The sequence below is a fragment of the Hippocampus guttulatus genome, chromosome 19, assembly GCF_054856545.1.
Source record: "Hippocampus guttulatus isolate MCC_2025c chromosome 19, RoL_Hgut_1.0, whole genome shotgun sequence".
Lineage (NCBI taxonomy): Eukaryota > Metazoa > Chordata > Actinopteri > Syngnathiformes > Syngnathidae > Hippocampus > Hippocampus guttulatus.
In genome coordinates, this window is record NC_141279.1 from 6,399,152 (window position 1) to 6,427,007 (window position 27,856).

The 27,856-nt window shown below is 46.7% G+C and overlaps 4 protein-coding genes across 7 annotated transcripts; 1 reads left to right on the forward strand and 3 right to left on the reverse strand.

Annotated features, from left to right (window-relative positions):
• Window positions 1–1,193: 1,193 nt before the first annotated feature.
• timp2a (TIMP metallopeptidase inhibitor 2a) lies at window positions 1,194–10,715 on the reverse strand. The gene is made up of 5 exons (XM_086138591.1): window positions 10,332–10,715; window positions 4,982–5,082; window positions 4,778–4,886; window positions 4,153–4,277; window positions 1,194–3,865 (listed from the first exon to the last, which is right to left on the reverse strand). The coding sequence occupies exons 1-5, from the start codon at window positions 10,459–10,461 to the stop codon at window positions 3,668–3,670; spliced, it is 663 nt and encodes a 220-aa protein (XP_085994717.1). The 5' UTR covers window positions 10,462–10,715; the 3' UTR covers window positions 1,194–3,667.
• Window positions 10,716–11,437: 722 nt separating this feature from the next.
• On the reverse strand, window positions 11,438–15,858 carry sfxn2 (sideroflexin 2). Of its 3 annotated transcripts, XM_086099366.1 has the most exons (13): window positions 15,290–15,857; window positions 14,444–14,518; window positions 14,095–14,319; window positions 13,801–13,971; window positions 13,411–13,509; window positions 13,271–13,346; window positions 13,082–13,167; window positions 12,910–12,970; window positions 12,768–12,834; window positions 12,621–12,670; window positions 12,496–12,545; window positions 12,341–12,388; window positions 11,438–12,057 (listed from the first exon to the last, which is right to left on the reverse strand). In XM_086099366.1, the coding sequence occupies exons 3-13, from the start codon at window positions 14,250–14,252 to the stop codon at window positions 11,958–11,960; spliced, it is 966 nt and encodes a 321-aa protein (XP_085955492.1). In that variant the 5' UTR covers window positions 14,253–14,319; window positions 14,444–14,518; window positions 15,290–15,857; the 3' UTR covers window positions 11,438–11,957. The 3 variants fall into 3 exon arrangements, with proteins under 3 accessions (XP_085955492.1, XP_085955493.1, XP_085955491.1); XM_086099367.1 differs by lacking the exon at window positions 14,444–14,518 and having other exon boundaries at window positions 15,290–15,858; XM_086099365.1 differs by lacking the exon at window positions 15,290–15,857 and having other exon boundaries at window positions 14,444–15,283.
• A 307-nt stretch (window positions 15,859–16,165) lies between these two features.
• Window positions 16,166–18,804, forward strand: arl3b (ADP ribosylation factor like GTPase 3b). The gene is made up of 6 exons (XM_086138119.1): window positions 16,166–16,361; window positions 17,084–17,227; window positions 17,359–17,475; window positions 17,557–17,607; window positions 17,798–17,983; window positions 18,102–18,804. The coding sequence occupies exons 1-6, from the start codon at window positions 16,359–16,361 to the stop codon at window positions 18,147–18,149; spliced, it is 549 nt and encodes a 182-aa protein (XP_085994245.1). The 5' UTR covers window positions 16,166–16,358; the 3' UTR covers window positions 18,150–18,804.
• An 800-nt stretch (window positions 18,805–19,604) lies between these two features.
• On the reverse strand, window positions 19,605–27,856 carry trim8b (tripartite motif containing 8b). Of its 2 annotated transcripts, XM_086138117.1 has the most exons (6): window positions 25,581–27,856; window positions 22,634–22,729; window positions 22,191–22,456; window positions 22,017–22,132; window positions 21,687–21,911; window positions 19,605–21,623 (listed from the first exon to the last, which is right to left on the reverse strand). In XM_086138117.1, exons 1-6 carry the CDS (start codon window positions 26,184–26,186, stop codon window positions 21,241–21,243), a joined length of 1,692 nt encoding a protein of 563 aa, XP_085994243.1. In that variant the 5' UTR covers window positions 26,187–27,856; the 3' UTR covers window positions 19,605–21,240. The 2 variants fall into 2 exon arrangements, with proteins under 2 accessions (XP_085994243.1, XP_085994242.1); XM_086138116.1 differs by having other exon boundaries at window positions 19,605–21,911.

Consider the following 27,856-nt stretch of genomic DNA (forward strand, 5'->3'; position numbering starts at 1 on the left):
GAGTAGACGATTTTACATCGAATGGCCACTAGAGGGAGACAGACTACAGATTTCGCATTGGAAAAGTTTTTCATTGGAAAAAAAAAAAGAAAAGAAGAATAGTTTTACTGGTGGCTATGACACAAAAATCATGTTTACGCTTGAAGTTACATACTAACCTGGAAAGAACATGAGTTTCGAAATAAACGAGTTTTCAGTGATAAAAATCAACTTAAGGGGGAAAAAAACTGAGCGTTTGACCCATTTGCACGTTTGTGCAGCCAGGGGAGTCAACATCCAAGACCAAAGTCAAAGGCAGATCACAAGCTGCTTGACATGCAAGCGCACACAAGCACACGCATAATCACAAAAAAAAAAAACAAATGCAAGCCACGCTCTCTCTCTCTTTCTCTCATGCGCGCGCGCGCGCGCACACACACACACACACACACACAAACCTTAGCCAGAGTAAAAATAAATAAAAGACAGGAATGAGCAGAAATGACAAAACCTGCTTCCTGGGCTGGGCTGTACATTTTCCAAATATTTTCCAAGTGGAGTCAAGGAACTCAGATGATTTGTCTGTGACATCTTTCACACTTGCTAGCAACCTCCCAACTGAGGTTTAAAGATGTATAAAAAGCATTTAGACGTCAAATGAGGTAGTTTGGGATTCCAATTAATAATGAATAAGTAGTTTTGAAATCAGAGGCCCCACAAAAACAAAACAAAAAAAACCCCTCTTTGTTCAAATATGACATCTATTTCAACAGGGCAATTGGTTAAAAAAAAAAAAACCGAAGACAACTTGGAATTTTGTATTTTAGCAAGGAACATGAAGTCAAAAATGATGTGGCGGAACAGATATGGACCCCAGACCTTGAGTTTGACATGTACTGTTGGGGGAAAAAAACATTTTCACCAACTGTTAATTATTATTCAACATGTTTTTATTTATTTATTTCCAAAAAGGACCAACTTCAAAATATTTTACGCTTAATTAAAAAAAAATCACTTGCCTTTTCATTTTAGTTTTTTAAAAATTATTTTTAATCAAAACAATCTAAACAACTATATACATTTTTATAAAGCTACATGAAAAATCGTTCAAACCATTTCCACCATGTTTTATTGTACTCTTTATATTAGTAGTACTGCGTTGTACTTTAATGTTTCACCAAAGTCGGGGAAAGAAAATGCGACGAGAACATTCATCCTTTCAAAGGCATCTTTTTATTTGATAATATGGAATACTTCGGTCCTTTTTTTTTTAACCGGATGTACACAAAGCATCAGACACATGCATGGTGGTCTATTATTATCATCATCACCATCATCATCCTCATTATTCACGCAAGAAAAAAGAAAAAAAAAAGAAAGGAATATTCTCTCTTCACTCTCACGGTGCTCCAGCGCAAGAGGACCTCGCCTCGACGGCTAAACCCATTTTTTTAAGACAATGAATGGAAAAACAGTCTAAAACACACAAAACAGATTTGAGTTTAAATTATGCCTCTAATACTCCTTTTCCATACAAACAATCACTTGCCAATTTATCAGGTTCACTTTAAAGAAAACCAACGAAGCATTCCTCATTTTGAGGGGGAACGCTTTACCATTTAGCGAGATGCAGTGGCTATTTGGGGAAATTATGAACACTTTCAAATTCTAAATCGGTCAGAACAAAATATTCAGGAAAGAGAAAAAAAGACAGGAAAAGCCTACTAGAGCATCTGAACTTTATTCGCGGCACTGGAAATAGCGGGAGGTGTGTGCTGACTCCTATTTCACATAAGTTTGAACGAAAATTGATTTTTTAAAATTATTTATCTCGGTGTCAATTAATAACAACAAAAAAATTATATTTGAACAGGGGTGTGTACATTTTTTTAGATCCACTGTATATGTTGGAATGTGTAATTATTAAAAATGGGTGTTAAAATACATTTTAAATGGTTCCGATCCATCTCGTTTTGTTGGTTTTTATCTCAGGGTGCAGTACCTTTTAAAGTGGAAAACGCCTGTACGCAATTTTGTTGTTTCTTTTTTTCTAAGCTAATTTCTTTGCGTATAAAGCGGCGCTGTAAACGTGCGATCTAAAAGGCGGTGAGAAAGCTTTGGCGAGTAACTTGGTGGGCGAAAAGACAAGCAATGCCACATTGGGCCCTCCATACATTGGCAAACGGTGAAAATGCATGTACAATCAATGAAAAGACACTAACATAAGCCATAAAATTAAAAAAAAAATTAAAATATCTTTTCTGTCACTCAATTCCTTTCACCAAGGACCTGCTGTGGGGAGGCATGCCATCAACATGAAAACACAACTAATACAAATTGTAACATCAGTGTTCAGGCCTTTCGGTAATGCTTCCTCTCCAAAAAAAAAAAAAAAAAAAAAAAAAGTGCAAATCTAGTTAACTGACACTGTAAATAATTCGTAGAAATAATACTAAATGCTCAAGTCAGGACAAAATGACAGATGCATAGGTGCTGTACAGCTGCAGGGTGAGATGCGGTTAGAAGGTGACAGGCTAGTAATGCAATTAATAGTTGATTTGAATTCACTCCTAAAAATATAACACTTGTACGCTCATTCTTGCTCCCATTTAACATGAAATTCAGTACAAAAGTTTAGACGAGAGGCTTAAGAAGCTCGGCGACTCCATTGACACGGTTGGATCATTCCGCCGAAGAATCAGCTGACATGTCACCGCTCACTGATTTGAGTTGGCGGGACTTGGTTGCATCGATCCGCCAGTCGGAGGATTAAGAAGATGTATCACTTCACAGATTGAGTTGGTGGACTTTGTGACGCTTTTGTATCGCTGGACGAACTCAAGTTAGCAGCTCGGGTGACTCGGTTGCACCGGTTCACTAAGTTGAGTCGGTCCACTAAGATGGTATCAGTTCACTGACTTCAGTTAGCTGACTCAGCGGCGGGGAAAAAAAAAACCTTGCGGGCTCAGATGATCAGTAAAATTGATTCGACTTTGTCGACTTGGATCATTTTTACACATTTGTCAAAAATAAGCCTCTCATTTGAAGTCGGTTCACCCTACTTGATGGAAAATGGGAGCAAGCAAATGTGTATCTTTCTGGTCGTGTACACGCACACACACACACACACACACACACACACACACACACACACACACACACACACACCATAGACTGGTCCAGTGAGTCGTTTGTCACCAAACGAAAATGCTGAATCGGGTTGTTTTGAAAGAAGACGAGCCTGACGTGGGCGTGTTTCAAAAAGGACATACAAAAATTTTAAAAATAATAAAAAAAGGCAACTTGGAATTTTGGCTTTGGATAAAATGGACGATGAGGTCATTGAAGTGAATCATCTTGCACAGCTCGGGGATGGATTGGTTTGGACTTAGAAGAGCTTCAGAGGAAGTGCTCCATTGCTACGAAAGGAAAAAAAAACCCAAAACAAAACATTGCGTCCTCCTGACGCCAGCCTCAGGAGGAAAATACATCATCACTTGACCAGTCTCATGCTTCCAATGCGACAACAACAAAGAACCCTCATTTGGTTTAAAATGGACACAGAGGCTACAGATTCTTCTTTTTTTTCCCCCTACCTCTTAATCGAAAAGGCCTGATGATGTTTTTTTTTTGTTTGTTTTCACGGGGTACGAATCGATACTTTCAGGCCTGAGCGGCAGTGCCTCCCCTAGGGATCCTCCGCATCCAGGAACTCTTTTTTGGGCGGGGCCACTCCGCGATACCAAGAGCAGGATCCATCGGCGCGCTTGACGCAGGCGTAGTGGTTGGCCTGGCGACCGTACACCTGCTTCTCGATCATCAGGTCCGTCCACAGGCACTCCTCGGGGGCCGAGATCTCGCAGGGCAGCGAGGGGCAGCGCACGATCTGCAGCAACCCCCCCAAAAACGGACATTTTTTTTTCTTCATAGAACGCAGGAGAGCGTCGGAGAGGACGAGAAAGCGTGGCCACTTTTGGCAAAAGGGGGCCCCAACTCCAAAAGTTCCAGAGCGCGTCACAAATCCTTGGGGTACACCCAAGACGTGCGTGCTGGAGGTGGCTAACGTCCATTCAATGCCACTTGTAGCTTTAATTCTTACTTCTTTTTACGCTAAGCTGCTCATAGCAACTGCATTGGGTGCGAAAAAACTATATTTTCGCGTTCGGCTCTTACCTTGCACTCGCAGCCCATCTGATAGCGCTGACTGAGACTCTTTTTCTGGGTGTTGCTCAAGAAGTCCCAGGGCATAATGTAATCGCACAGAGTCACGTGCATCTGCCCGCCGGCGTCGGCCTTGCCTGCGAAAAAGACACAGCGGACAAGCAAAACAAAATCAGCGGTTTCGGGGGAGGGGGGCGGTTCTGCTTTCGAAACATCTGCAGAGTTTGCAGGATTGTCATCTGCGGAGCGTGCCGCAGCCATCTCGTTTCATAGATGGACACTCCTTGCAGCTGCAGGGAAGACGAGTTATCCCACATCAAAAAGGAATATTTGGGCTGAAACTTTCTGAATGCCTATTTTTTCGGGGTGGGCGCGGGGGTATTCGAATTCACTATAGAGGTGTATAGAGTTCCCATGTGGTCTAATCAATAAGGGACAGGAAAAAAAGGTTTTTTTTTAAAACGTTGCTTACTTCCCTGGATATAAACACATTGACTTACATTTACTCTTGAGAGGTTTGTCAACGATTAATCAGAAATTAATCTCCACTAATTTGATACTTCCGAATTATTAATCCCTGCACCTGCAGTATCGATCATTGTGGGATTCCCACCAGTAGAGTTAAAGGAGTACACACCGGAGATCAAGTACTCCTTCTTGCCGCTGGTGTCCAGGGTGACGCCGCACACGGCCGACATGGGCGCGGTGAAGATGGTGTCGATGTCCTGATTGGGTCCCTTGAACATCTACGGCGCAAAAAAATAAAAACCCGCCAACGTTTCAACGTGAACCTTTGCGGCCGAACGCGCACGAGCCGTCCGATTGGCGAGTACGTACGCACCTTGATCTGTTTGACGTCATACTGAATCCTCTTGATGGGGTTCCCGTAGATGTCGTTGCCGGAGTCCACCTCACGCTCGCCCACCACCTTCGCTCGGATCACTGTGAACGAAAACACAGTTAAAAAAAAAAAAAAAAAAGAGTGGAAAAAACAAGTCGGTTGGAAGAGTGACTTTTTCCATGCCAGCGTGACGGTAAAAATGGACAAAATGAGCTTTAGCGGTCAATAAACATGACATGGGGGGTGGGAGGGGTCTTTGAGTTGCATTTGGACTGACACTTCCTGTTTCCAAACATGAGGAGCTGAACTGCAGACGCCATACGATGACTAAAAAAGGCATTTCATTCTACTCTATTTAAAGAACCTGAAAGCTGAGGCGAACGGTGTGTGCGTGCCAGTGTGTGTGTGTGTGTGTGTGTGTGTGTGTGTGTGTGCGTGTGTGCGTGTGTGTGTGTGTGAGACGACGTCCAGTTTCAGCTATGCTCACACCATTAAACTCTCAATGGAAACTGTGAGCAAGAGAGTGAAATGGGGGGAAAAAATATCCCAAGTGGAGAATACACATTCAGACACACTCTCAAAGTTTATTTTACACACTTTTTAACGTCACGCTCCCTCCACCGTTCCCTGGGGGGGGGGGGGGGCGGTCAGAGGCGCGGTGCTTGAATGAGAAGTCTTTCAAGTGAGGTTTTTAAGCATTTCGTACGGGTTGAATAACGCTCAACTTTCTGCGCTCGGAACTGTGGGCAAACCTCAGCGTTTTCAGTTCCACTCTGCAAACAACACACACTCACACACAAGTGTAGTTGTACCTGGCTGGCGCTCTGGCTTGCATTCCTCTCCGTTTCCCCCCACCGCTCTCGCTTCCTGACCTCATTCCGAGTTGGGATTCTAACGAGCGGAGAGGATCGGCGGCGGGGGCGCGAAGCTGACAGGAAGTTGCCGTTAAACTCACGGCGTCGGCAACGCGCGGGACGCGGTCCCGAACGAACGCGGTCGGCCACCAGACAGATAGGCCAACACGAAAATGACGAACCGCGGAGGATGGAGGAGACCCGCCTGAAGAGCAGATGAAGAGCTCAGAGGAGAGAAACCGTCGAAGATGAGAATCATAGAGAGACTCAAATATCAAAATATTGGGGGGAAAAAAAAATGAACCATAGAAGATGCAACCTAGAAGAAAAGACGAATCAGACTCCAGGAAGACGACGCAAACCCTTTCAAGACGACGAAAGCTTCGAAAACAAAATGCTAACTCCAACGGAAGACGCTAACCGTCGAAGAGGCCGACGCAAACTGCGCCCGGCCGCGCAAACCGGATGATAACAACGCGAGCTGTCGCAGACGCGAGCTGAAGAAGAAAACTCCGCGAACCGGAGAAGTGGCAACATCGAAGAAGAAGCGAAAGCAAGCTGGAGAAGACGCAAACCATCAAAGACGGGAATGCTAGTAGGACGATGTGAACCGAAAACGGGAATTGTAGATGAACCCCAGAGTGAAACAAATCCAAATAAAAACATTTTTGACTTGATAGCTTTTTGCGTTTGATTTGAGTTGCGCTCTTCAAGACGCCCCGGCCGGCCTGGCCGGCCGGACTTTGGACAACCCCGATCCGCATGATCTCACAGTCACGTCGACAGACTGCAGATCAAACACCGCAAGGTCACGTGATCCGCGCCAGGCCCTCCAATCCCAACAGAAAACCACCGAGTGACCCACATTTCGCTTGTTAGCGCTCTCAGGATGCGGCGACATGACTCAGATTTGGAGCAACTTTTCCATGCGCAAACCACTCGGCCCGCCACCACCGTGACGAGCCTCGTCTTCTCCCGTCCGCCGCCACATGTTGAGCCAATTACATCAGGCTGTGCTAAAGCAAAAGCGTCAGCAGTAATTTCCCGTCACGTCAGCCGTATTCCGTCTGCAGCGCTAATGTGCAACAGCGGCGTGTGAAACAAACACCTTTATTTTGAAATCCCCCCCCCCCCCCAGTTTTGGACTTCCTGCGAGCGTGGCATTAAAGTGTATAAATGAACCAGTTTCATATTCTTGCCCGAGTCCTGACAGTACGTTTCTGCGACTCACTGCCACTTCTCCCCGTCCTTTCTCCGCCATGTGGGGTGGCGGCGCCACCTTGTCAACGTCCCAGAAATCACGCCGAGCGACAAGCAGCTTTGCGTAACCTTGAGAGAAACTCTGCCGCACTAATGAGCGGGTTAAAATTGTTTTGTCACCGTCGTTTGCGGCGGCGGGGGTGTCATGACGCCGCACGACCGCCGCGGCTTTGCAGCATCGACGGGCATGAAAACTGCTGGTCATACATGGCAGTTATTTACAGTACGGAAGCCATTTCAACTCCACAAACACCCAGCGTCCGACCGCATCGTTTTGATAGCGTCGTTTGCAGGAAGCACGCGGAGACGTGCGGCCTCAAAACAAAAAAGCCTTTCTATGACCGCGCTGCTGTGTCACGTGCAAACCCCAAACCACATTTGAAACTTCCTGTAATGGTTTATCGACTGACGAAAGACCTTAAAAAAAAGGGCTCACCAAACACAGACGTCCTGTTTCTCAAGGCAAGTAATCAAAGATTTGTTTTTCAAATGTTTATTCTTTCTGTGGAAGCTAATGTAACGGTTGAATGACATCATTGTCGTGTTCTGCAAAAGGGGAAGTTGGATTTTTGTGGAAAAAAAAAAGTTATTCCATTTCAAAGGGCTTTTGAAATCCCTGCTGCACTTTCATGTCACGTCTCTTCCCCATCAAAGGCAGTTTGAGTGAAACCACTAAAACGTTCCCACTCGTCTGACGAAATGAGCCACCGAGTCAGTAAATAGACAAAAAACGATAACAAACAACAACGAAGGGGAAGTGCAACTTCTCCCACCCATCCCCCCCCCCCCCCTCACTGGCATTGCTTTTTCTCTCTCGCTTGAAAACAAACCCTGGATGTCATCCAGATGTCACCCCAGCTGCAGCGATCCGCCACTTCTCCCCGTCCCTTTTTGAGGGAGTGGGGGGGGGGGGCGTTTTAAAGCACGCGCCTATATTGTGAAGCATTCCTTTAATTCCAAAACTTGACCCACCCCTCCTCACAAAAAAAAAAAGGGAGTGGAAATGAAGTAAAAAGACAGACTGGGTCAAGAGGAAAGTTTGCAGTGTGGTTGAGATTCGATTTCTTCTCAAACGCACCCCCACCCGCCCTTATGTGAGACCGACCCTTTCCACACTGCTTCTCTCCTTTCCCTCCGCGGTGCCACGTTGCCCCAGCCAAGCCGCGTCGGCATCCCGAAGGCCTCGTAAAAGGCGCCGTTTCGCTCCCAGATTGTGCGTTTGACTTGCGCATCGACAACAAAAACAGGGGGAAAATAAATAAATCAAGCGAGTATTTTTAATTGCAGTTTAATTTGTTGCTTCTATTTGGGATCCAAAACATGGGAAGAGGACCTTGAAAAGAATCCGATATTAAATCAGCAAAAACCGACAGATGTGGGTCACTGCCCCACTTGGCCCCACGATACAAGAAAAATGAAGAAAAAAAAAAGTCATCCAACAGCAATAATTCATGCTTTAATGCCGACTATTTCGATCCCAGTCAGTTTGACGTTTTGACCTTTTGAGACTCAAATTTGAAAATACCGACAACTTATCCATCCATCCATTTTCTTTTTATGTCTTTTCCAGTTCCGGGCTCGCGGGAAGATGATCCCTTTTCCTAGCCGACTTCAGGCGAAAGGGGGACCACACCCTGGAATGGTCACCAGCCAATCACAAGGCATACGGGAACGGAACTCATCATATTATTCATTCATTCATATCCACAAAGAACAGCCCGCTCATTTACGACGTTTCCTTGGCAAACTTGGGGCAGAGGTCATTTTGGGACAAGCAAACACATTTATGGATATTTTTTGATGTCACAACCGAATCAGCACTTTATATGTAACGTAAAGGCCAGCAAGACACAGACGCTCCCCATCCATCCTTGATGGGAGCTTGAGAAGTATACTGCAAAGCGGAATGGGCAAAAGTGGCCAAAGATCGGCGTGCTAAGCTTGTGGCATTCGATTTAAAAAGACTTTGGCCGCCAAATCCACCAAAGTATTAAGCAAGGGTCGACAATACTTCTTTTTAAAATTGGGTATTGTTATGAGACAAACTGGTAAAAGGAAAAATTACTATTTTGGGGGGGGGGGTGAATTTATTCCATTATTGCACTTTCAGGATGCACTGCGTAAACATGTATTGCATAGATGGCAACACAGTAGAGCAGAACCTTCAAACCTCCGTCATGCGGGCTAACATGATGCAACGACATCCTCCTTCCAGTCCACAAAGAGGAACTTGTACATTTCACAATTTAAAACACCAAAAAGGCTGAAGGTTAAGCCGCATCAAAGCTTAAATTTACAATTGCCAAGTTAGGATCCATGAAAGGTACAATGCACCCCAACCCTACCTCACTTCAGATATTCAGTGAAAACACTCACAGAATTTTGGGGGGGATTGTTCTGTAGCTACCGTAATTGCAACAAGATGGCACCAAAGCCTCGTCTCAGAAAAAAGTAGTAATTGGTGTCAAGAAAGTACGGGGAAGTGATACATCCTGTCTATTCTAAACCCATTTATGTAAGGGAGGAGCCAAGTTTAGCCTGGGTTGTTAACAGATTTTAAGGAGAGTTATTCTGCATGTTTTTTTTAAACAAATCAAATCATCAGTAATTCTAATTTTAAATTCAACATTGTAAAAGGAGAATGAAATTATGTCTAAATTTTGGGATTATATTTCGTGATATTTTGGGTCAAAATAAGCAATTTTTTCACGATGTTTAGTTTAATGGGGTTTTTTTCCACATCCCAGTCCTCAGTTTCTTAATTTAATATGATGCTCTAAAAGTGATGTTTAAATGTACAACAAACACATTTTGAAAGGTTATTTTTGAACATGAATCATTCTTAAATTAGTCGGTCATGACTTGGTGAGATGGTTAGGCAGTATAAATAAATACAGTATAAAAATGTTGGGGGGTTTGAGGCAAACTACCTTTGCAAGAAATCTTGCTGAAATTTGATTTTTTTTTCTTGCTCGGTTAAGACCAGTTTTTGCAGAGTAGGGGGATCTGTGATGGTCTGGAAGGGGGTGTTGCGGAAGGGTGCTGCTGTACGAACACAGAAATCAGTATGCAAAGCGAGTCGTGGCCTTGAGCAGCACATCACCACAACAACGCTAAACAGATGAATGATTTGGATGCGAGTCGTGGGGCGTGTGGAGCAGACGACAACAACAACAACAACAACAACAACAACAGCAGCACAAGCGTGTCGGGGCATGTGTGGGCGGCGTACTCACCCACGTCGGCGTTGCAGAATGCCTGTTGCGGGTGTACCGGGGCGCAGCTGCACGCCTGGGCGAGCTCCTCCGCCCGCCACACGAGCAGGAACCCCAGCGTGCACAGGACCCCGTTCAGCCTCAGCGGCATTGTTGACGCAGAAACGGCGACGCAAGTTTCTCTTTTTTTTTTTTTTTGCAGTGTTGGCAGTGCAGATGCCAACGAGAAGCGACTCTCGTTTTTTTCCCCCTAATATAAGTAGCACAGATTTTTTTTCTTTGTTTTTCAAGGAGCGAGTCACGACGTCAACAAGAAGAGCGTTTGACGTAAGTCGCGAAGATGAAGTCGGATTTTGTATCTCAGTCGAGGGCGAGCGCGCTCCGAAGTGTCGTTCAAAGACCCTTGTTTTCGTCTGGCGCTCGGGTGTTTTATAGAATCTGCTCGCTGGCCACGCCCCCTCATGGGTACGGCAAGTGGGAAGAACCGAAAAGATCCCAATCACGTCAACGCAATTTGGGGGCAAAAATACTGAACTAAACTGGAATAACGTGGTAGCAAAATTGTGCACACCCACATGTAATAGGGCTGTATTAATAATTACGCACACACAGTCTAATTTACGTTAATCGGTAGTCATAGCACGCATCAGACACACATTCACCCTCAGTCTATGGAAAGTTTAGTCAGAAATGGACCTGGCATGCCCAATTGTTGAACCAGAAGCCAGACTAACCCAAGCAAGCATGGTTAGAACATTTTAACACCACGGAGGAAGGCTGGAGAAGAAATTCAACCTTGTACCCCTCCATTATGAGGCAGATGCGCTTACCACTCTCCACTGTGGTGCCTCCGCTAGGACTCAAATCCTTCGAATTCTAACTAAACTGTATCCTTTGTATGAATATTCTTACAACAATTTAAAGGCGACATACCGAATCATAGAAAATTTACTTTTTAGTGTGTTGTATACAGGGAGCTGCTTGCCCCCCCCCACCATCATGTGTAAAAGTAAACAAACGGAAAATCTTTACTCATCTGCCTATTTCTGAAAATGTCTGTGAGCAAATTGTTTCTGCCCTTCCACCGCACTGTTTGCCAAATAAAAAAAACACGCGTGCACCAGCAATGAATATCAAATATCGCAAGTGCTTTAATCCAACGCAAACTAAGGATTGTGGTATCATTTCTTTGAAACAGCTTCAATTGAATCATGCATATCAGAGTCAGTTGTGCCCTCCATTTTGCATAGCACTCCGATATTTCTGAAAGCAGCGGTGTCGTTTGGCCATCTTGAACCCTGTACAGAAGTCCATTTGTGTTTTGGGAACACCCAGGGAGCCTTGTTGATGTCGAGACGTTGTCCAAGGCAAGTACCGGTAAGCGTTAAGACAAAAAAAGAAGAGCCAGGATTTTTTTTGTTCAGTTCCGACCTCGCAAAGCCAGAAAAAGAAAATTCCTGAGAAGAAATTATTTGGTTTGTAATGTCAGAGAAACATAAATCAACACAGCAGATTTAAAAAGCATTCGTCGAGACATCCCCACGAACACGGCGTAAATTCCAGAAAATAAGCACCTCTTTAAACATGTGAGTAACCATTGAGAAAAGGAGTAGTGTGAGTGTGCAGTGAGTCCCGCGGGCGGAGTTCTCAGAGGCCTTTATTGAAGTAGACGCGCTGCACGCCGTCGCCGTACTTGGACGTGATGGCGTCGCGGAGTTCGGGCTCCAGCTTTGACACGGCAATGGAGCTGCGACACAAAGATGAAGACGACCGACGTGGTCAGAGGTCGGCAACCGATCAACAATATATGATTATTTCCACTAAATCAGAGCACATAAGTGGATTTCTTTCTAATGGGCACTCACAAAAATGCAGGCACTATTCTTCACGGACAAACATCAACTACTTGGGGAATATTAACCCTTTCATGCGCGCTGTAGCCTGATAACATGATAAGCTGTCCCTAAAAGGGTTAAGAACTGAAAAGTACCTTATATACAAATAATAATAATAAATCAGATTTGAGTTACCATCTTTGGGGGAACAGGGAGCAGGCTGCCGGCACCATGAAGGTCAAACTGTTCAGAGACAAGCGCAACAAAAGCGAGCCGATCCCACCATGAGAATTGTATGACAAAAACTCCTTGGGGGGTGCCCTTTTACTCGGGCCAGATGTTCTACTTACAAGACGCCCACCATCATCACTTGAATGGGCCCGTGGAGGTATGTGATTCTCTGCAAAATAGACGAAAAGAAGTCATCATGGGGTCCACGCTCAGTCAAGAATTGAGGGGGGCAGTAGGGGCCAACCTGCATGAATTTGTATTTTTCTAGCCGTTGCATGATGATCGGGAGGATGACTGTGGAGGAGAGCGCAAATGAGGGGGAGGGAGACGCCAAAATAAAGAGCTGTTTTAAGACTGGGTTGTTGTTTTTTTAATTTTTCCATATACGTACTCATTCCCGGCGCGGCCATGGTGATCCTGGAGATGACGACTTGCGTGATGCCTTTCACCGCCGCTTTCTGGACAGGGAAAAAAAAAATGAATGGGATGTGAAGCGAATGTATTCGCATTCCCTATTCGTACAAATAGCTCACCTGCGAGTGGCCCAGCTTGTTGCCGTTTTCATCGGTGACGGCGATGCCGTTCAAGATTTCCCTGGAGGCACATTTTAGACACATTTTTCAAACTGAAGAAAATAGAAGCCTATAAATTCGTATCTCAATTTGTAACTCATTGGACGAATAATCGTGTGTCTGAGGGACTCACTGTTGCCTCATCATGGGGATGTTGACACAGTTGGCCGCCGCCACGGCCGCGAAAGGGACCCATCGCGCCACCAGTGGAGGTGCTCTCTGCCGGAGGGCGGGGGGGAGGAGAGTGTGATGTGGAGCCATGGGCAGAGAGACTTCATATCCAAGAGTACTTGACGTAACTCGCCATCCGTGGCAACCGTACCTTTGTGTAGAGGTTGAGTCCCACCGCTGTGGCTAAAGCCGTGCTGGTGGCGGTCGCGTAGGCGACGCCGATCTGCCTGAGACGCGCAAAAGGTGATGTCATTTGAAGGGCGGACCCGAAGAAGGCTTTGAAGGTCTTACTTGGGGGTGATGGGCGAGGCGGCGTTGCGGTTGGTGTAGTTGACTAGCGCGTTGAAGGACTGATTGACCCACTGCCAGAAGACCACCGCGGGCACAGTCCTGGAAAGACGCAGGCCAGCCGCACACTTTTTGAGTCGTGAGTCGGAAGCGCAACGATAACGCAAACGCATCGGTGGCAGAGCTTTATGTTTATCAAAAGTGCAGCCTTTAAATAAAAAGAATATCTAGAAATGATCTCGTGGAGTGAACTCGGTCAAAGCGCCACGTCATCTGATTAACGCAATGCTTCTTTTCTCCTGTCAGTCAAGATAAACCTCCCCGCCTTGCACAATAAAAATCAACAGAACGCTGCAGGCGAACACGTCCGCGGTGACGCTTGCACAACTGCACCTGTAGAACTGCAGCATGCAGCCGGTGATGGCCATGCCACCGGGGACCTGGAAGGACATGCGGCCGATGATGTTCATGCGGTCACCCGAGTCAGGGTGGAAGGCCGAGTCGTACAGCTTCTTGGCGTAATGGAGTTGCTCCTCAGTGGTGCCCGGTGGGACCGAACCCGCCCTGGAGTAAAGAACATGCAATCGAATGTGTCGTCATGTCATGTAGAAATACTGTACAAACATTTGATTTAAGGGGGGCGGGGGGGGGGGGGGCGCACGCTGTATTTCGCCAAGGCCTTCCTACCTGCAGCTCTCCACCAAAGCTTTGGCCTCGTCCAGGCGCGAGTCGGGCAGAAGCGCCGTCCGCCAATCGGTGATATTAAAGAAGTGCTTGAGGCGCCCCATGAAGGTGGTCTGGTCCCATCGCGGGGCGTCGATGTCGAACGCGGGGCTCAGTGCCATGGCGGAGGATTCCCGAGTCGCAGGGGGAGGGCTGACGTTTGTCCTCCGAAAAGGTTCGGATGAAGACCTGAGCAAGGGAGCGCAATTACATTTCTGCCAATAGGGGACGCGGAGATGAAATGTGCCCTTTGCCACCAGTAGTTAACCCAAGTCCCGAAACAAGTCCCCTGCTAGAAATAATTGACAGGCACCGAGTGAATAGTTCCTTGGGTTGTTTCACTGCAGCAGCGTTCCAATAACCGACCAGAACCGCGAGAAGGTAGATTCTAAACAAAACAAAACCTTGTAATTATTCACAGGAGGAGTTAGTTATTCACAGATGTTTGTAAATTGTTGCTTTTAAGAGACTTTGCTCAAGCCTAGCCTGGCTTGATCTAGATGGCTCTCGGTCTGTTTACTTTAAAATGCGGGCTTGCAAAAGTCAACATTTTTCGTAACACTTTCTGAGCTTTACCAGCAACTGATAGGCCCCTGAAGGACATTAACATGCATGGAAGTAGGTCATTCGAAAAAGAAGACGTGGTTTTAAAAAATAAAGTTTTTCTTTTTTGTAACGTTCAAGTTTCCAGATGTTTAGCTCCTCACATGCCTGCTGGGTTAGTAAACAAACGCAACCATCACGACGCTAAACGACTGCAGCAACTTCAGACAGCATTTCAATCCCGATTAATACATTATCGTACACTTACAGCAATTTTTAAAAAAAGCACCTCTGTGCAACTGGTGCTTGACAAACTGGATCTACAAGCTGTAGCGTATCTGCATGTAGCGCACGCTGTCCCGAGAGGGTCTAGATGTTTAAAATGAATTTAATTGCATTAAAACATAACAGACGATGTGATTTAATTGCATTTCGGAGTTAGGAGGAAGTTGGGTTGGGAGGTTATGATAGAAAGAGGAGAGAAAACCTATGTCCTATAGACTGATGCAACTTGTGTGGTCATGTTACTGGCGCTCTTCACGCGGCGACGAAGGAAACCAAGCATAAAAAAACACATTTTTGTGCTTGTGAATGCACGTAAAGATTCAAAACTCACCTCTGTGATCCGCCGGTTGTGATCCAAAAGCTGACAGGTTCGGTCAAGAAAATGTTGCACGTGGCAAGCTTTCCGCCAATAGCGAGGCGGGGCAGCTCCCCACAACACTATAACCCGCCGGGTCCCAAAGCCCGTAAAAATGTACGACCCAAATACTCCTCAGTAAAAATGTATTCATATTCCAAAATATTGAGTCACAAAATATTACGAAAATGTCTCTAAATAAACTCTGACTGACTGGATTGCGTGCTACCGACAGTTACATTCATGATAATTCCATATGTATCTAAATTCTACGGCCACGTGAAGCAACAAGACGCGAGTGCGAGTGAGGCTTGTGATTGGTGAAGAACCCGGAAGCGAGTAAATGTGGAACGAGTTAGTACCCGAGTCCGGTTTCAATAGTTGTTTTCGTAGGTTACGAGACCGGCAATGGCCTTTCAAACAATCGAAGTGAACCTTCTACAAAACAGCCGTACCCCTATGTCTTGTTATAAACGCTACTGTGTTTTTTTGCGAGATAAGATACATTTAGACAGGACATTGTGGGTGCGTGCGTGCGCTTACTTGGCGGTTGTCAGGAAAATTCGGCTCATTCATGCCATCTGTGGCGTGGCATGGAATAGCAGCCACCAGCGAGTGGAGTGGGTCCTAAAGCCCGCAAAGTGAAATAAATCGGTGCTCAAGTTTACGCTCACTGACTCTTCTTGGTCCAGCTACACTATTCACTCCCATGTTGCTGTAGAAATAAAACGAATTAATTTATGACAGTAAATATAAGTAAAATACAAATCGTGTTTGGTGCAAGCAAATTTAGACTCACTGTCGCCACCCATGGAATAGAGTGAGAACAACTGATTGAATTCTTACGTGCACTCGTTTATTTCATTGCTCACCATTTTTAGGTAAGGTCTCTTAGTACATTTAAGCGTGGAGATAATATTATTAAAGTGCTTTCTAAGCACTTTTCCGGCTTATTTAGTCACCCACTGGCGCGCGTGCCTGTGTGAGTGACGTCATAGTCCTTGGTAACCTCCGCGGCGGCGTCTCCACGACACAAGACAACAAGATGGTGAGTGTCCGTAATTTGCTAGGAATGACCGTTAACTGTCTGTAAACGGATAGAAATGTATTCGTTTGGACAGAGGGGGGAGTGCAAAGTGGTTAACGTTGTTCGTCGGGGCGATCCAAACGTGAAAGCCGCCTAGTTGCGTTTGCTTCGGTTGCCAAGAGATTAGCTTCGCAAATTAGCCCCGTTTAGCATCTCCCGTGCTGTCGTTATCCGGGCCCGGCGAAAACACATCAGGACACGATTGCAGAGCTTATTTGGACCAAGATCGTTTAGATTGTACACTGAATACATGTCTGGAAGACGCCAGCAGTGTACAGTAGCGTTTTGCACATCTGCCCCACAATTCTGAGGTTCGGTGTTCGAATCTCGGCTGAGGCCTTCCTGTGTGCAGCATGAAAAATGAAAAACTACACTTTCTCTGGTATTTCTTGCATACAAATTAAGTCTAATGAAAATATACTGTGTCAATTCAGCAAAGACTGCTAAAAAAAACACGTTGTTCTTTAGATGTTGCAGATGAAGAAAAGGTTCATTGCAGGCTCTAAATTGTCCACGAGCGTCAATGCTGAGATTGTGCACTCATGAAGAAGACTATCTATAGAAAAAGGATGGTCTGATGTTTGGAAGATGTACAACAATGGCAGCGATCACCACCGTGCTATGACATGTTATTTATAATGTCATTTGTGCGTGTGTGTGTGTGTGTGTGTGCGCGCGCGCAGGGATTGCTGTCAATCCTGCGCAAACTGAAGAGCACACCGGACCAGGAGGTGAGGATACTGCTGCTGGGGCTCGACAACGGCGGAAAGACCACCCTGCTAAAGCAGCTGGCCTCCGAGGACATCAGCCACATCACTCCCACCCAGGTCAGCACTCACCCGTAACCACCGCGGCGGGCAAATGATCAGATTTCTCAACGCTTGACTAGTACGAGATATCTCTGCAAACCCCCATAAAACAATAATGACTAAGAGTCACAAATGCTCTCCTCCTCCAGGGCTTCAACATCAAAAGCGTACAGTCGCAAGGCTTTAAGCTCAACGTGTGGGACATCGGCGGCCAGAGGAAGATCAGGCCCTACTGGAGAAACTACTTTGAAAACACCGACGTGCTCGTAAGTTTGTAACGTTATCGACAGGTCGTGGAGCTGCTCCGTCACGGTTCATGTGGTAACGCATTGTTTCCTGGTTTTCAGATTTACGTCATTGACAGCGCTGACAGGAAGAGATTTGAGGAGACGGGGCAGGTATGGGATACTGTCAAAGGTTATTAGCGACTTGTGTGACATTATTCGCTGTTGAGCAACATGCTACATGTTTTAACATATTTGGTTTCCGGTACAGTATCAACTTGGCAGCCAGTTTGAGAATCCTCGTCATGCCAACTGACTAACTTGTTCTTGCTTTTTTTTTTGGGGGGGGGGGTCATCTTTTCAGGAGCTGGCTGAACTGCTGGATGAGGAGAAGCTGAGCGGCGTACCCGTGCTGATCTTTGCCAACAAGCAGGACCTCCTGACGGCAGCGCCGGCATCCGAGATCGCCGAGGGACTCAACCTTCACACCATCCGCGACCGCATCTGGCAAATCCAGTCATGCTCCGCCCTCACCGGCGAGGGCATCCAGGTCCGGCATCATTTTTATTGATTTATTTTTTACTGCACACTAAGCTTTGAGTCATACTGTTATTTCTTCTTTTTTTTTTTAATTCTGTTCTTTTCCGATTTGTAAATCTCACCTGCAGGAGGGCATGAACTGGGTGTGCAAGAGCGTCAACTCCAAGAAGAAGTAGCTTGGCTTTTCAGTCATCTTCTCCTCAAGAGGGGAGGGACGTGCGACGACACCTCCTGAGCCTTAAAACACTCCGGGGTACACTTGTGAATGTACACGCACGCACACTACTAATCCGAAATGGAGGTTTTGACATAACTGCTGCATTCCTTCCCCCCCCGTTCCACTTTGACCACGAGTGTTCCCGTCGAACTGCTGTGTTTCAAGAGGAACTCCCGCCTGATTATAGGCTCAAAGTGTGTCATGATTAATCGTTCCACACACACTTTCATGGCTCTGTTTGACGTGCGGTCTTCTATTTTTGTGTTTTATTTATGGCAGGCAGGAGTGAAGTAGAGTGTACCCCAAACCCACTATAGAATGATACTGTACATGTTATGTATAAAAAAAAGCGTGCAGAATTAGGAGTTTTTAAATCCACTGTAAATAGCGTGGGACGTCGCCCCCATTGCCCCCCACCCTTATCCACAGCGTTGGTATGTTTTATGCACATTACTTTGCTTTTTTTGTAGTCCCCGTAGCACTTCTCGCGACACTTTTTCAGGTTAGATGGCTTTTGATATTCCCGAATGTGATCTGTGCAGAAGTGAAATTACTGTATGTGAATAAAAGAAGAAAGAAATAAGGGGAGAGGGTAAAAAAAAAAAAAAAGTGTGTTTGTTTTACTTGCATGAATGGAAGCGGCTTCAAGTGGAGCAGGTGTGCTGGGCAGCTGTCGGTGGCGGCGGAGAGGTCTCTGCGGCACGCGTGCGTGTGGGGGAGACGGCTCGGCTGAACTCAACTGGACAAAAACACTCAAATGGATCTTTGGAGAATTTCTCGTGGTGCGCAATCTGGATCATATACCATGAAAGCAAAGACGAATCCTGCCGTTGCAAAAAGATTATCGGCGGCCTCAACTCGTCCTCAAACACAGACGTCCATTTTGACTCATTTAGCAATTTTCATCCACGTTTAATATTTTGTTTTAATTTTCTGAATTAGCTCTGATGACAAAAGTAGATTGTGCCATTAAATTATTTACATCCACATTTGAACCGTTTTGGCACTTGACAACACATTTGCTCACCAAATATTTCATCCCATTCTTTGCACTTAGGTCGTTTTTCTGTCAACTAATGATCCAACGCAATACCCGCCTTCACCCCCAATTTGACTAACTGCCTCCTCAGATGTACAGTATTACTTATACGTGGGCGACCATATCTTCTTTCCGTTGCGTCGGACAGCTGCACGACAGCTGTGTGTACTTGTGTGGGAGAATGTTAAGGGGGGGAGTGTTTTATACTGTGTGTGCGTCTGTATAAATACTGTAGGAAGGCAGACGAACCATTAAAAAAAAAGAAGAATAAAGCGGTACTGTCAAAGATTCCGGGAGGGAGGGGCGCGTAGGTGGGAGTGGGGTGAGGTCGGAAATGAGTGATGTCATAATGTTGACAAATAGAACGGAAGACGGTCACGTTTTAAATTCCTTTCTTTATTTGGAATTCTCCAAATCACGTCGTGTCATTTTTTTTCCATTTCACAAAATATTTACAAAAAAAGATACTTTCAAGTTGTACTCTCCGTTCTCTTAGTCGAGTGTCCTTAATGGCTTCTATTGTAAGAAGGATGACCGGTCCATTCTCGTTCTTTTAGAAAAAGTAGATCATCGTACACTCTTCTTTTTTTTTTTCTTTAAAACTGCATACATTGTCTCTTCTGAGTGCTTAAAAAAATGTCTTCCTTTGCGTGCTTACAGCTGCAAAGAGGAAGCCAAGAGCTAATGCGCACGCGTGTGTGTGAGTGTGTGTGCTTATTGAAAGGAAGTGACATCGTCGCCCTGAAGGAAGTACATGAAAAAGCGTCATCGGATCGTCTTCTAGTCAACGCCTGATTCGTTTGGTCTGTCCTGCCACTCTGAGGTCTCAAATTTCCGTAAATATCGGGTGGGTGGGGTAAAGTGTCCTCCAAGTGCATTGTGGGTGTGCGGTGGAAGAGCCTGTGAAGCAATAACAAGTGCCACGAGGGGAAGAAAAAAAAAAGTATTATGTCACGACGTAAGGCAACGGACCTCTGTTGACGCTAAACTGGGGACACTCGGGAGAGGTTCTCTTTTTTTTTTGTGGGGGTGCAGAGGTGAGGGGGCCACCCTTAAAAAGTTTGTTTCCATCTCTCACTCCATAAATAAAAATACAACTTGCGTTCATCCTCCTCCCTCAGAGTCTCTTAAAATGACTGATAGGATGTTTCTATACTTTTTAAAGGTTGTTTTCTTTTAGTTAAATGTACATTTTACAACACTGACCGAAAAGAACGTCAAAATAAAAAGCGATCGACCCTGCCCCCGAATGTGTATACATTGTATTCTAGAGGTGTGTGTATGTGTGTGTGGTTTAAATGTGTGTAGGCTATAACGGCTTTAAAGCAGTAATCCCCTGCGCATTTGCAGTTCACAATTAAGGAATTTACATATTCACAATTTTTTTTTTTTTTTTTTTTAGCTCTTTCTGAACAAGATGATGCATTGGTGTTAGTCGCGGACAGAATTTGTTTGAATTACAGTTTTCACTTTTCCATGAAGTATTTTAAAATACTTCATGGAAAAGTAGCCCTAATTTTTTGTTTTTATATTTGACATGATTGAGATTGTTTCTTGGGGGAGGAGCCAGTTTAGCTTGGGGCTGTTGCATTGAGTCTGCACCCCACATGATTTTGACATTTTTTTTTTTAATCAAATCATCTGTAGCCATTAATGTCACAGTAGTGTTTTCTCCTGCTTAATAAAAAATAGTCCTATTTTTCCGTATTTATATTATGTGAATTGTTTCATGGGGGAGGAGCTTGAGTTGTTAGCGGGGGGGCTTTACCACATGTGCATATACAGTATATACACACATTTTTTCTGAGCCCCCCCAAATAAAAAATCCATAATCCATGTATTTTTAGGGGCAGTGTAAAATGAGTTAGAAATGATAATGAATTGTTGCAGTATCCGTTTGGTGGTAATTTACAGTTGAAACTATTAATATCGGCAATTAGGAGTCAATTACTCACAAATAGCAGGGGATTACACATTTTACAGTGTGTGTGTGTGTGTGTTTGTGTGTGTGTTAACTGGTGACGTAGTGCTTCGTGGAGGGCTGCCCGTACAGCCCGTAGAAGTCGGCGTGTCTGTGCGACTGTGAGGCATCGATCCAGTTGCCCATCGACAGGCCCTGCATGGACGGCCCGCCGGAGGCAAGGCCGGGCGGCGGGGGGTAGTCCTGCGCGCTGACCCAGGGGAAGGAGCCCGAGCGCGGGTAAGGTGGGTGGGCGCGGTGGCCCGACACGGACGGGACACCGGAGCAGTAGCAGTTATCCATGGTGCACACCAGGATCTTGCGCCCGCCGTACTGGGGCAGCACGCTCTGCTGGGAGGAGTGCGAGGAGCCGCCGGTGCCGCCGCCTCCTCCGCCGCCCCCGGAGGGAAAGTGAGAGGAGCCGAAGACGGCGCCTGAATGGTGGTTAGTGCCATCCGCGATGTGCGGCGGGCCGCACGGCTGATTGGCCGACTGACCTTCTCCGGAGGTCGAGGAGGAGCCCAGGTAGGGCTGCTTGCTCGAGGAAGATGATGAGGAGGAGGAAGAGGAGGCGTCTTTGAAACTTGCTGCGTTGTTTTTGCCCGGGTTTCCTTCCGGGAAAGCGGCGGAATGTTTCCGTTTCTCCGCTCCCGAGGCCGAGCTCTGGCCGCTGGGGAAGGCGGGGATGGACTGCAGGAAGGTGGAGGGAGGGGTGAGAGGAGCTGTGGGGAGAGACGCGAGAACACGTTTACACAAAACTCTTGAGAAAGGACATTTTGATCATTTCCTTTGGAGGAGGCGAGCAAAACTAGAATCAGACTTTATACCTTCCAGCGTTCTCTTCAAGCTCTTCTCCCGCTTGGAAATCTCAGAGAGGAAGAGCTTGGCGTTCAGATTGCCCACCTTGTAGGGGGGCAGAGCGCTTCCCACGCACGCCTGAGACCTAAGGAACATTCCAGATGAGAATCCGGGGTGGCAAACGAGAATGGCAACCCGCGTACCTGTCGGCGAGGATCTTGACGGGCTTGGTGTTCTTCATGAAGCCCAGCTCCTCCGCCTTGCCGAACGCCGTGTTGATGGCGCTCAGCAGCTTGTGCGCCTCGTGCCTCTGCTCGCCCAGCGCCAGAACCTGGGCGGCGTTCTCTTGGCAGAAGCGCGCCTGCGCCCGCTCCAGCGCTTCCAGCGTGCGGCCCAGGTCCTCCTCCAGGAGTTGGTGCATGCGCTGGTACTGCAGGCGCACATCCTCCTTCAGTTCCAGCACGCGGTCCTTGTGGAGGAGGAGGAACGGAGACCGGCGTCAACACAAAATGGAGGCTCAAAATAAACATTTCTTTTGTGTCAAAGTAACGTTTAGGATTTTTAGCGTTGCAGATTTTTTTTTTTTTTTTTGAAAGCTCTGGTACAGGCTATTGGGAAAGTGCATTGTCTCCATGTGCCAACGCACCTCCACCACGCACTTGTCCGAATCCAGCTTGCATAGCTGCTCCTCGATCTCCTGCACGCGGTCCTCCACGCGCTCCTGCTGCCCGAGTAGGCTTTGCTGCAAGGTGACAGAAAAAACAGGGGGAAGAAGGTCTTTAAAAGAAGGCAACACCCCCCCCCCCACCTTAGTTAGTTACTCCCCATGCGAGGCGCACAATCCCCACAGGAGGGGAGGACCATGCTGTCATGGCAACCAGCAGCTGTTTTGTGCTTGCATAAGTGTATGTGTGTGTGTTGGGGGTTTGAGTTGATAAATGAACCAACATAAGCAGGCAGGAAAAAGCTCTCCGCCGCTTTCGCGGCCGGCTAAAAGCACGGCCGTGTTTTCATGACGATAGAAAGAATGCGAGTCGCCAATGATTGGAATGCTTTTCATTTCAAGTCGTGTTTATTTTCGTTGTGCAAGGTGGTGATTATCATGAACAACTGCTGAGGGGAAGCGGTTGCCTTGCGCATGAACGTGACCCCGATGTGAGCTGTATGTGGGTTTTCTTTCTTAAATGGATTATAGCACCAGTTTGGGTTTTATTTCTGTTGGGAAAGGTGGAGGCTATCATGAATAACGGGCAAGAAAGGTCCAATGACATGTTTATGTTCGATGAACAGATAATGAACAGTGGGTCTATTTATTTTCACACTCTTTGAATGAATTCATGACATTTATGTACTGAATTCCAATATTCCAACAGACAAATGCTGGCTAAACAGAAACGGAAAAGCTACCGTGATTGGCGTGGACTTGATCCAGATTCAAGTGAACAACCCCATCCCCCTTTTGTAGTCACATTAGCGCTCGCAGCTAAATGCTAATGTCAGCGCACAGACCTGGCTGTGTGTTCACCGAGCCCATCTTTTTTCCTTATTTCGCTAGATCGGCGCTAGCATGCTCACAACAAGCCATTTCAGTACATGGGGGATCAGCGTCGCGAGAGTCCATCGTGGCAAACAAGGCGCCCCTTTTAACGTTTACCCGCTAAGTAAACAGCGGATTTTATCATTGGTTCCACTGTCCTAGATAGCACTCTCGCTTTCGCTCTCATTCACTGACTCTCTCTCACACAGTTGCCGTGTTACATGCAGGACTGTGACCTGGTTGTGCTGATTGATTGAGTCGGGCTGCAAGCAGAAAAAAACAAAACAAAACCTGTGAGGTCGGAAGGGAAGACGCTTAGCAGAAGGAGGTTGCAACTATGGATACATAGAGCAGGGGATGGGCGGGTGTGATCGGGGAGTGGGGGTCAAGGGAGGGGGTTGGAGGTCCCCTCTTTAGCTGTCATTTCAGTACAGAGTCTTTTCCATCAGGACCAGGGGGCCACGGGGGAGGGCTGGCTGCCCCTGTTGGTGCAGGGAGATGATTTGCAAGTGCGGGGGGGCTAATGGAAGTGCAGGGGGGAAGGGGGGGGTGGCGTAGCGAGGAGGTGAAATCACATTAAAGATGGCCGACGCAGCTCGAATCAACGGTTATTCATCTTAAAGGCCTGGCTAGCAAAATAAGAGCCATGGTGGATTTGGCGAATATGTAAATCTATGTTAAATAGAGGCTCATATTTATGGACATGAATGCAAAACGCTAATGCAGTGTAAATATGCAGGCCTAAATAATTCAGGGGATTCTAATTAGCGACCATCCAGACCATTAATAATGTAGAGAAAAAGATGGCAAACGTTTTTTTTTCTCCTTCCTTTTTTTCCGGGGGCATGGCTTTAGAGTTCATATGGGCAACCACGCCCCCGACTATAACCCCGTCACCCCTCCTGCTGACTCATAGCGACAGGAAGGACAAGGCAGCGTGACAGGGTCGACGCCGAAAGCCGGTGTCATGTGTCAGTCGACCCTTCACGTTTCCCCCCTCTATGACTAATCTCACCCCCGCAACACACACAAGCCTTTGAAAAAGAAGCATGTGTGTAAAGGGAGGGTTCGAAACAGCAGGAAACCGAGATGTCATTTAAAAATAAAAAAAAGCCACACAATCAAGTGACGAATCACTCTAATCCCTCGCTGGTGATACCCGAACGAGGATGCACCTGTGCCGGGGAGATAAGCCCACCGCTCCTTCCTTCGCAACGAGGGACCCTCATTGTCCCCTCCACCCGCAGCCCCCGCACCCTCCGCCGCTGCATTGTGTGGCATTCCAACAGATGAGAAGGACAACCGCAGCAAGCTGGATGCATATTCCGGCCTTTGAGTAAATAAAACGGGACTCTTTCAAGGCCCCAGTTTAAATAAGGTTGTTGTTGCTTGGCGACAGCATAAAATGTAAAGTGATCGCTTTTGTGCCCGAGTGTGTGTGTGCGATGCAGCCATGAACGCATTTATTGATCTCAGATAAACTAGACAGAATTCCCTCAAAATGTCAGCCATCCGCTTCCCTGGCTAACGTACATGCTAGTCAATAGAAGACAACAACTTATCCATGAACGCACACGTGGGGGGAAAAAATATACCTGTGTAGTCCAATTTCGGCGTTAGCTTGACTTTGTGCCGTAGCTTGACGTTTCTGATCAAAATAATCTATTAGGCATGTATTTTAAATTTATAATCTTCTAATCAATGTAGTGCATCATTTCACAAAATTACCCTGCAAAACAAAGAGCAGCCAAAGTGCATGAATTCTGTCGTAACCTCTGCCGCTAACAACCCAGGCTAAACTCAGCCCCCCCCCCGACATACAAAGCTTCCCTCGCAGTTAAGATGTATCCCTTCCCTTGTACTTGATTGACACCAACAAACTACATTCCCTTTGAACGGTACATTAGCACTATCTTGTAGTCTTAATAGGTTGTTTTAGAAAACAGCACTAAAAACACAACATGGTATCGCCAACAGTGTATTCTCTTCTACTCTATGCGTTACCATGTCAACCTAAACCTCCCCAGGACCTGTGGTGAGCGTGTGGATGCCTTACTCGGATGTCATTGCGGCGCAGCTCCACGTCAGCGACAGCGTGCCCATGGCTGGGGTGGCAGCGGGCGAAGCAACAGTACTGGCACACGGCCGTCTGCTCGGCCTCGCAGTGGTACAGCCGGTACTCGTCGTGCTGCGGGCACGTCCACGCCTTGACCGCCTCGGCCTCCACCAACAGGTGCCCGAGCGCCGAGCATGGTTGCTGCAGGTGTGTCTGCACGTGTGACTGGCAGCAGGGCGCGTTGCAGCGCAGGCACACTTTGACGGCGGGCAGCGGAGGGCCGCGTCGGCACAGGATGCACTGGGGCGGCAGCACCGATGCCTTCTCCACGCTGAGAGCGTTGTACTTCTCCACGATGTTGGAAAGCTTGTGGTTTTTCTCAAGGCTGGGCTTCTGGCTGTATGCATGGTTGCACTCAGGGCAGCGAGCCAGCGTGGAGTCCTTGGCCCAGGCCTCGCTGATGCACGCCCGGCAGAAATTGTGCTTGCAGGGCAGCTGGATGGGCTCAGAGAAGACGTGCAGACAGATGGGACAGATGAGCTCCTCCTCAAAGCAGTTCTTCCAAGTCTCGGCCATGTCGGATGCCATGGCGGTGGGGGCAGGCATACAAAGCCCCCTCCGGATTTCAGTCTGTGTGTTCTCACGAGCGTCCCACCCGACACCACCCTTCCCAGAAAAAAAAAAACAAAAAACGGACGCTGTCCTTAAAGTGTGCGTTTACCACTGCGCCGACACCCTGACTTGTTAGTTATTGCTGCGGCAAGTTCCGGAAAACTGACCAAAGGAGAACACACACATACACAGTGAGGCTGACGTTACAAGATTACTGTAAACTGTGACACACGCGCGGACGCGCGCACCCCCACACACACAAACACAAGGCGTATTTGTGTGTGGCCTGCAGGAAGAAGCAGCCTGTAGGTAAAACCTTGGAATCCAAACAAGGCACAGATAACTCAACCAGGATCAGCCCAATATGCAAATGAGTACAGGACCTCCTGCACGTGCACTCGCAGCTTTGCCTGGCGCTTGATTCATTAACCTGCTTCCACACCCTGATTAACACTCTACTTCTCTCTTTTTTTAACCTGACTCTGAACCTTTAACAGTCACTTTTTTGCCCAAAACTCCCGAGCGGAGCAGCTAAGCGCACAGCGGCCTCGCAAAAGATTCAGAATAATAACGCCTCCGTTTCGTTTTGACATGAAACGCCATTTCCATGAGATGAATAATAATCCACAGACTCGCACACATACAGACAAGGCCGCGGCTCTCTGGCACTTTCCACTCGATAACAAAAGGGCCTACTAATCTTATTAGATGGAGAAATCATAAATTCATAGCCGGACCGTCGCTTTGGATGCGGTTTTACTGCATAGTTGTCGCTTTTTAAGGGCTCCAATCGAAGCTACTTAACAAAAGAGCTTTTATTTAGCTTTAAGGATCTGCAGGAATGTTGCTTGCTTCGACACCCATCGATCGAATAAGCCCCTCTCCTCCACACAAAAAATACACTTATTATTCAATTATTTATTCCTTAAATCTTACTTCGGCGTTCTGCTTATACGCCTTCTCTCGCCTCCACCGTCGATCAACAACATATTTAATCGACTTATCTCGACGAAAATCGTGGGGGGAATAAAGCGAAACGACTCACCTCACCATTTTGTAGTACAGGTACACATTTTAAATCGCACTTTCGTCGCAAACGTGGCCCTTGCTTGAGAACAACATATGCATTATTTTATTAAATATATATTTGTAACTATTCCAAGGTTAGAATATAAAAAATATGAGGCTATTAAAAGGGGACGTCGCTCCGCCGTCCTTGTTATACGGGCTAGCTGCTGTCATCAGCCATCTTGATATTAAAAACACACACACACACAGGATATCCACGGTGATAAAGGTTGGAGGTCGTTCCACCGAAGCTTTTCACCTTTTTACGCGGTATTAACGACGAAACGGAAAGAAAAGTCGGTCGTTTTTGTGGCTCTTTAGTCACCCTCTTCTCCTCGGGTCCAAAAGTCGACAGTCCTGACGTGCTTGTTATTTAGTCACGGCCCATATTTGGTCAGAGAGTCCGGTGGAAGAGTCGCCTACTCCGGCTTTATAAAAATCCAGCTTGCTTTGGTGCTAATGGGAAGACAAAAATATAGCATTTGGCGTCTTCTTCTTCTTCTTTAATGGCCTCCTTTCTTCTTGTGCCTCACTCTGCCCCAGCCAGGCTGTCGACAGAGGAGGAATGCGGGCGAACTGGATGCCTCCTTCGGTTA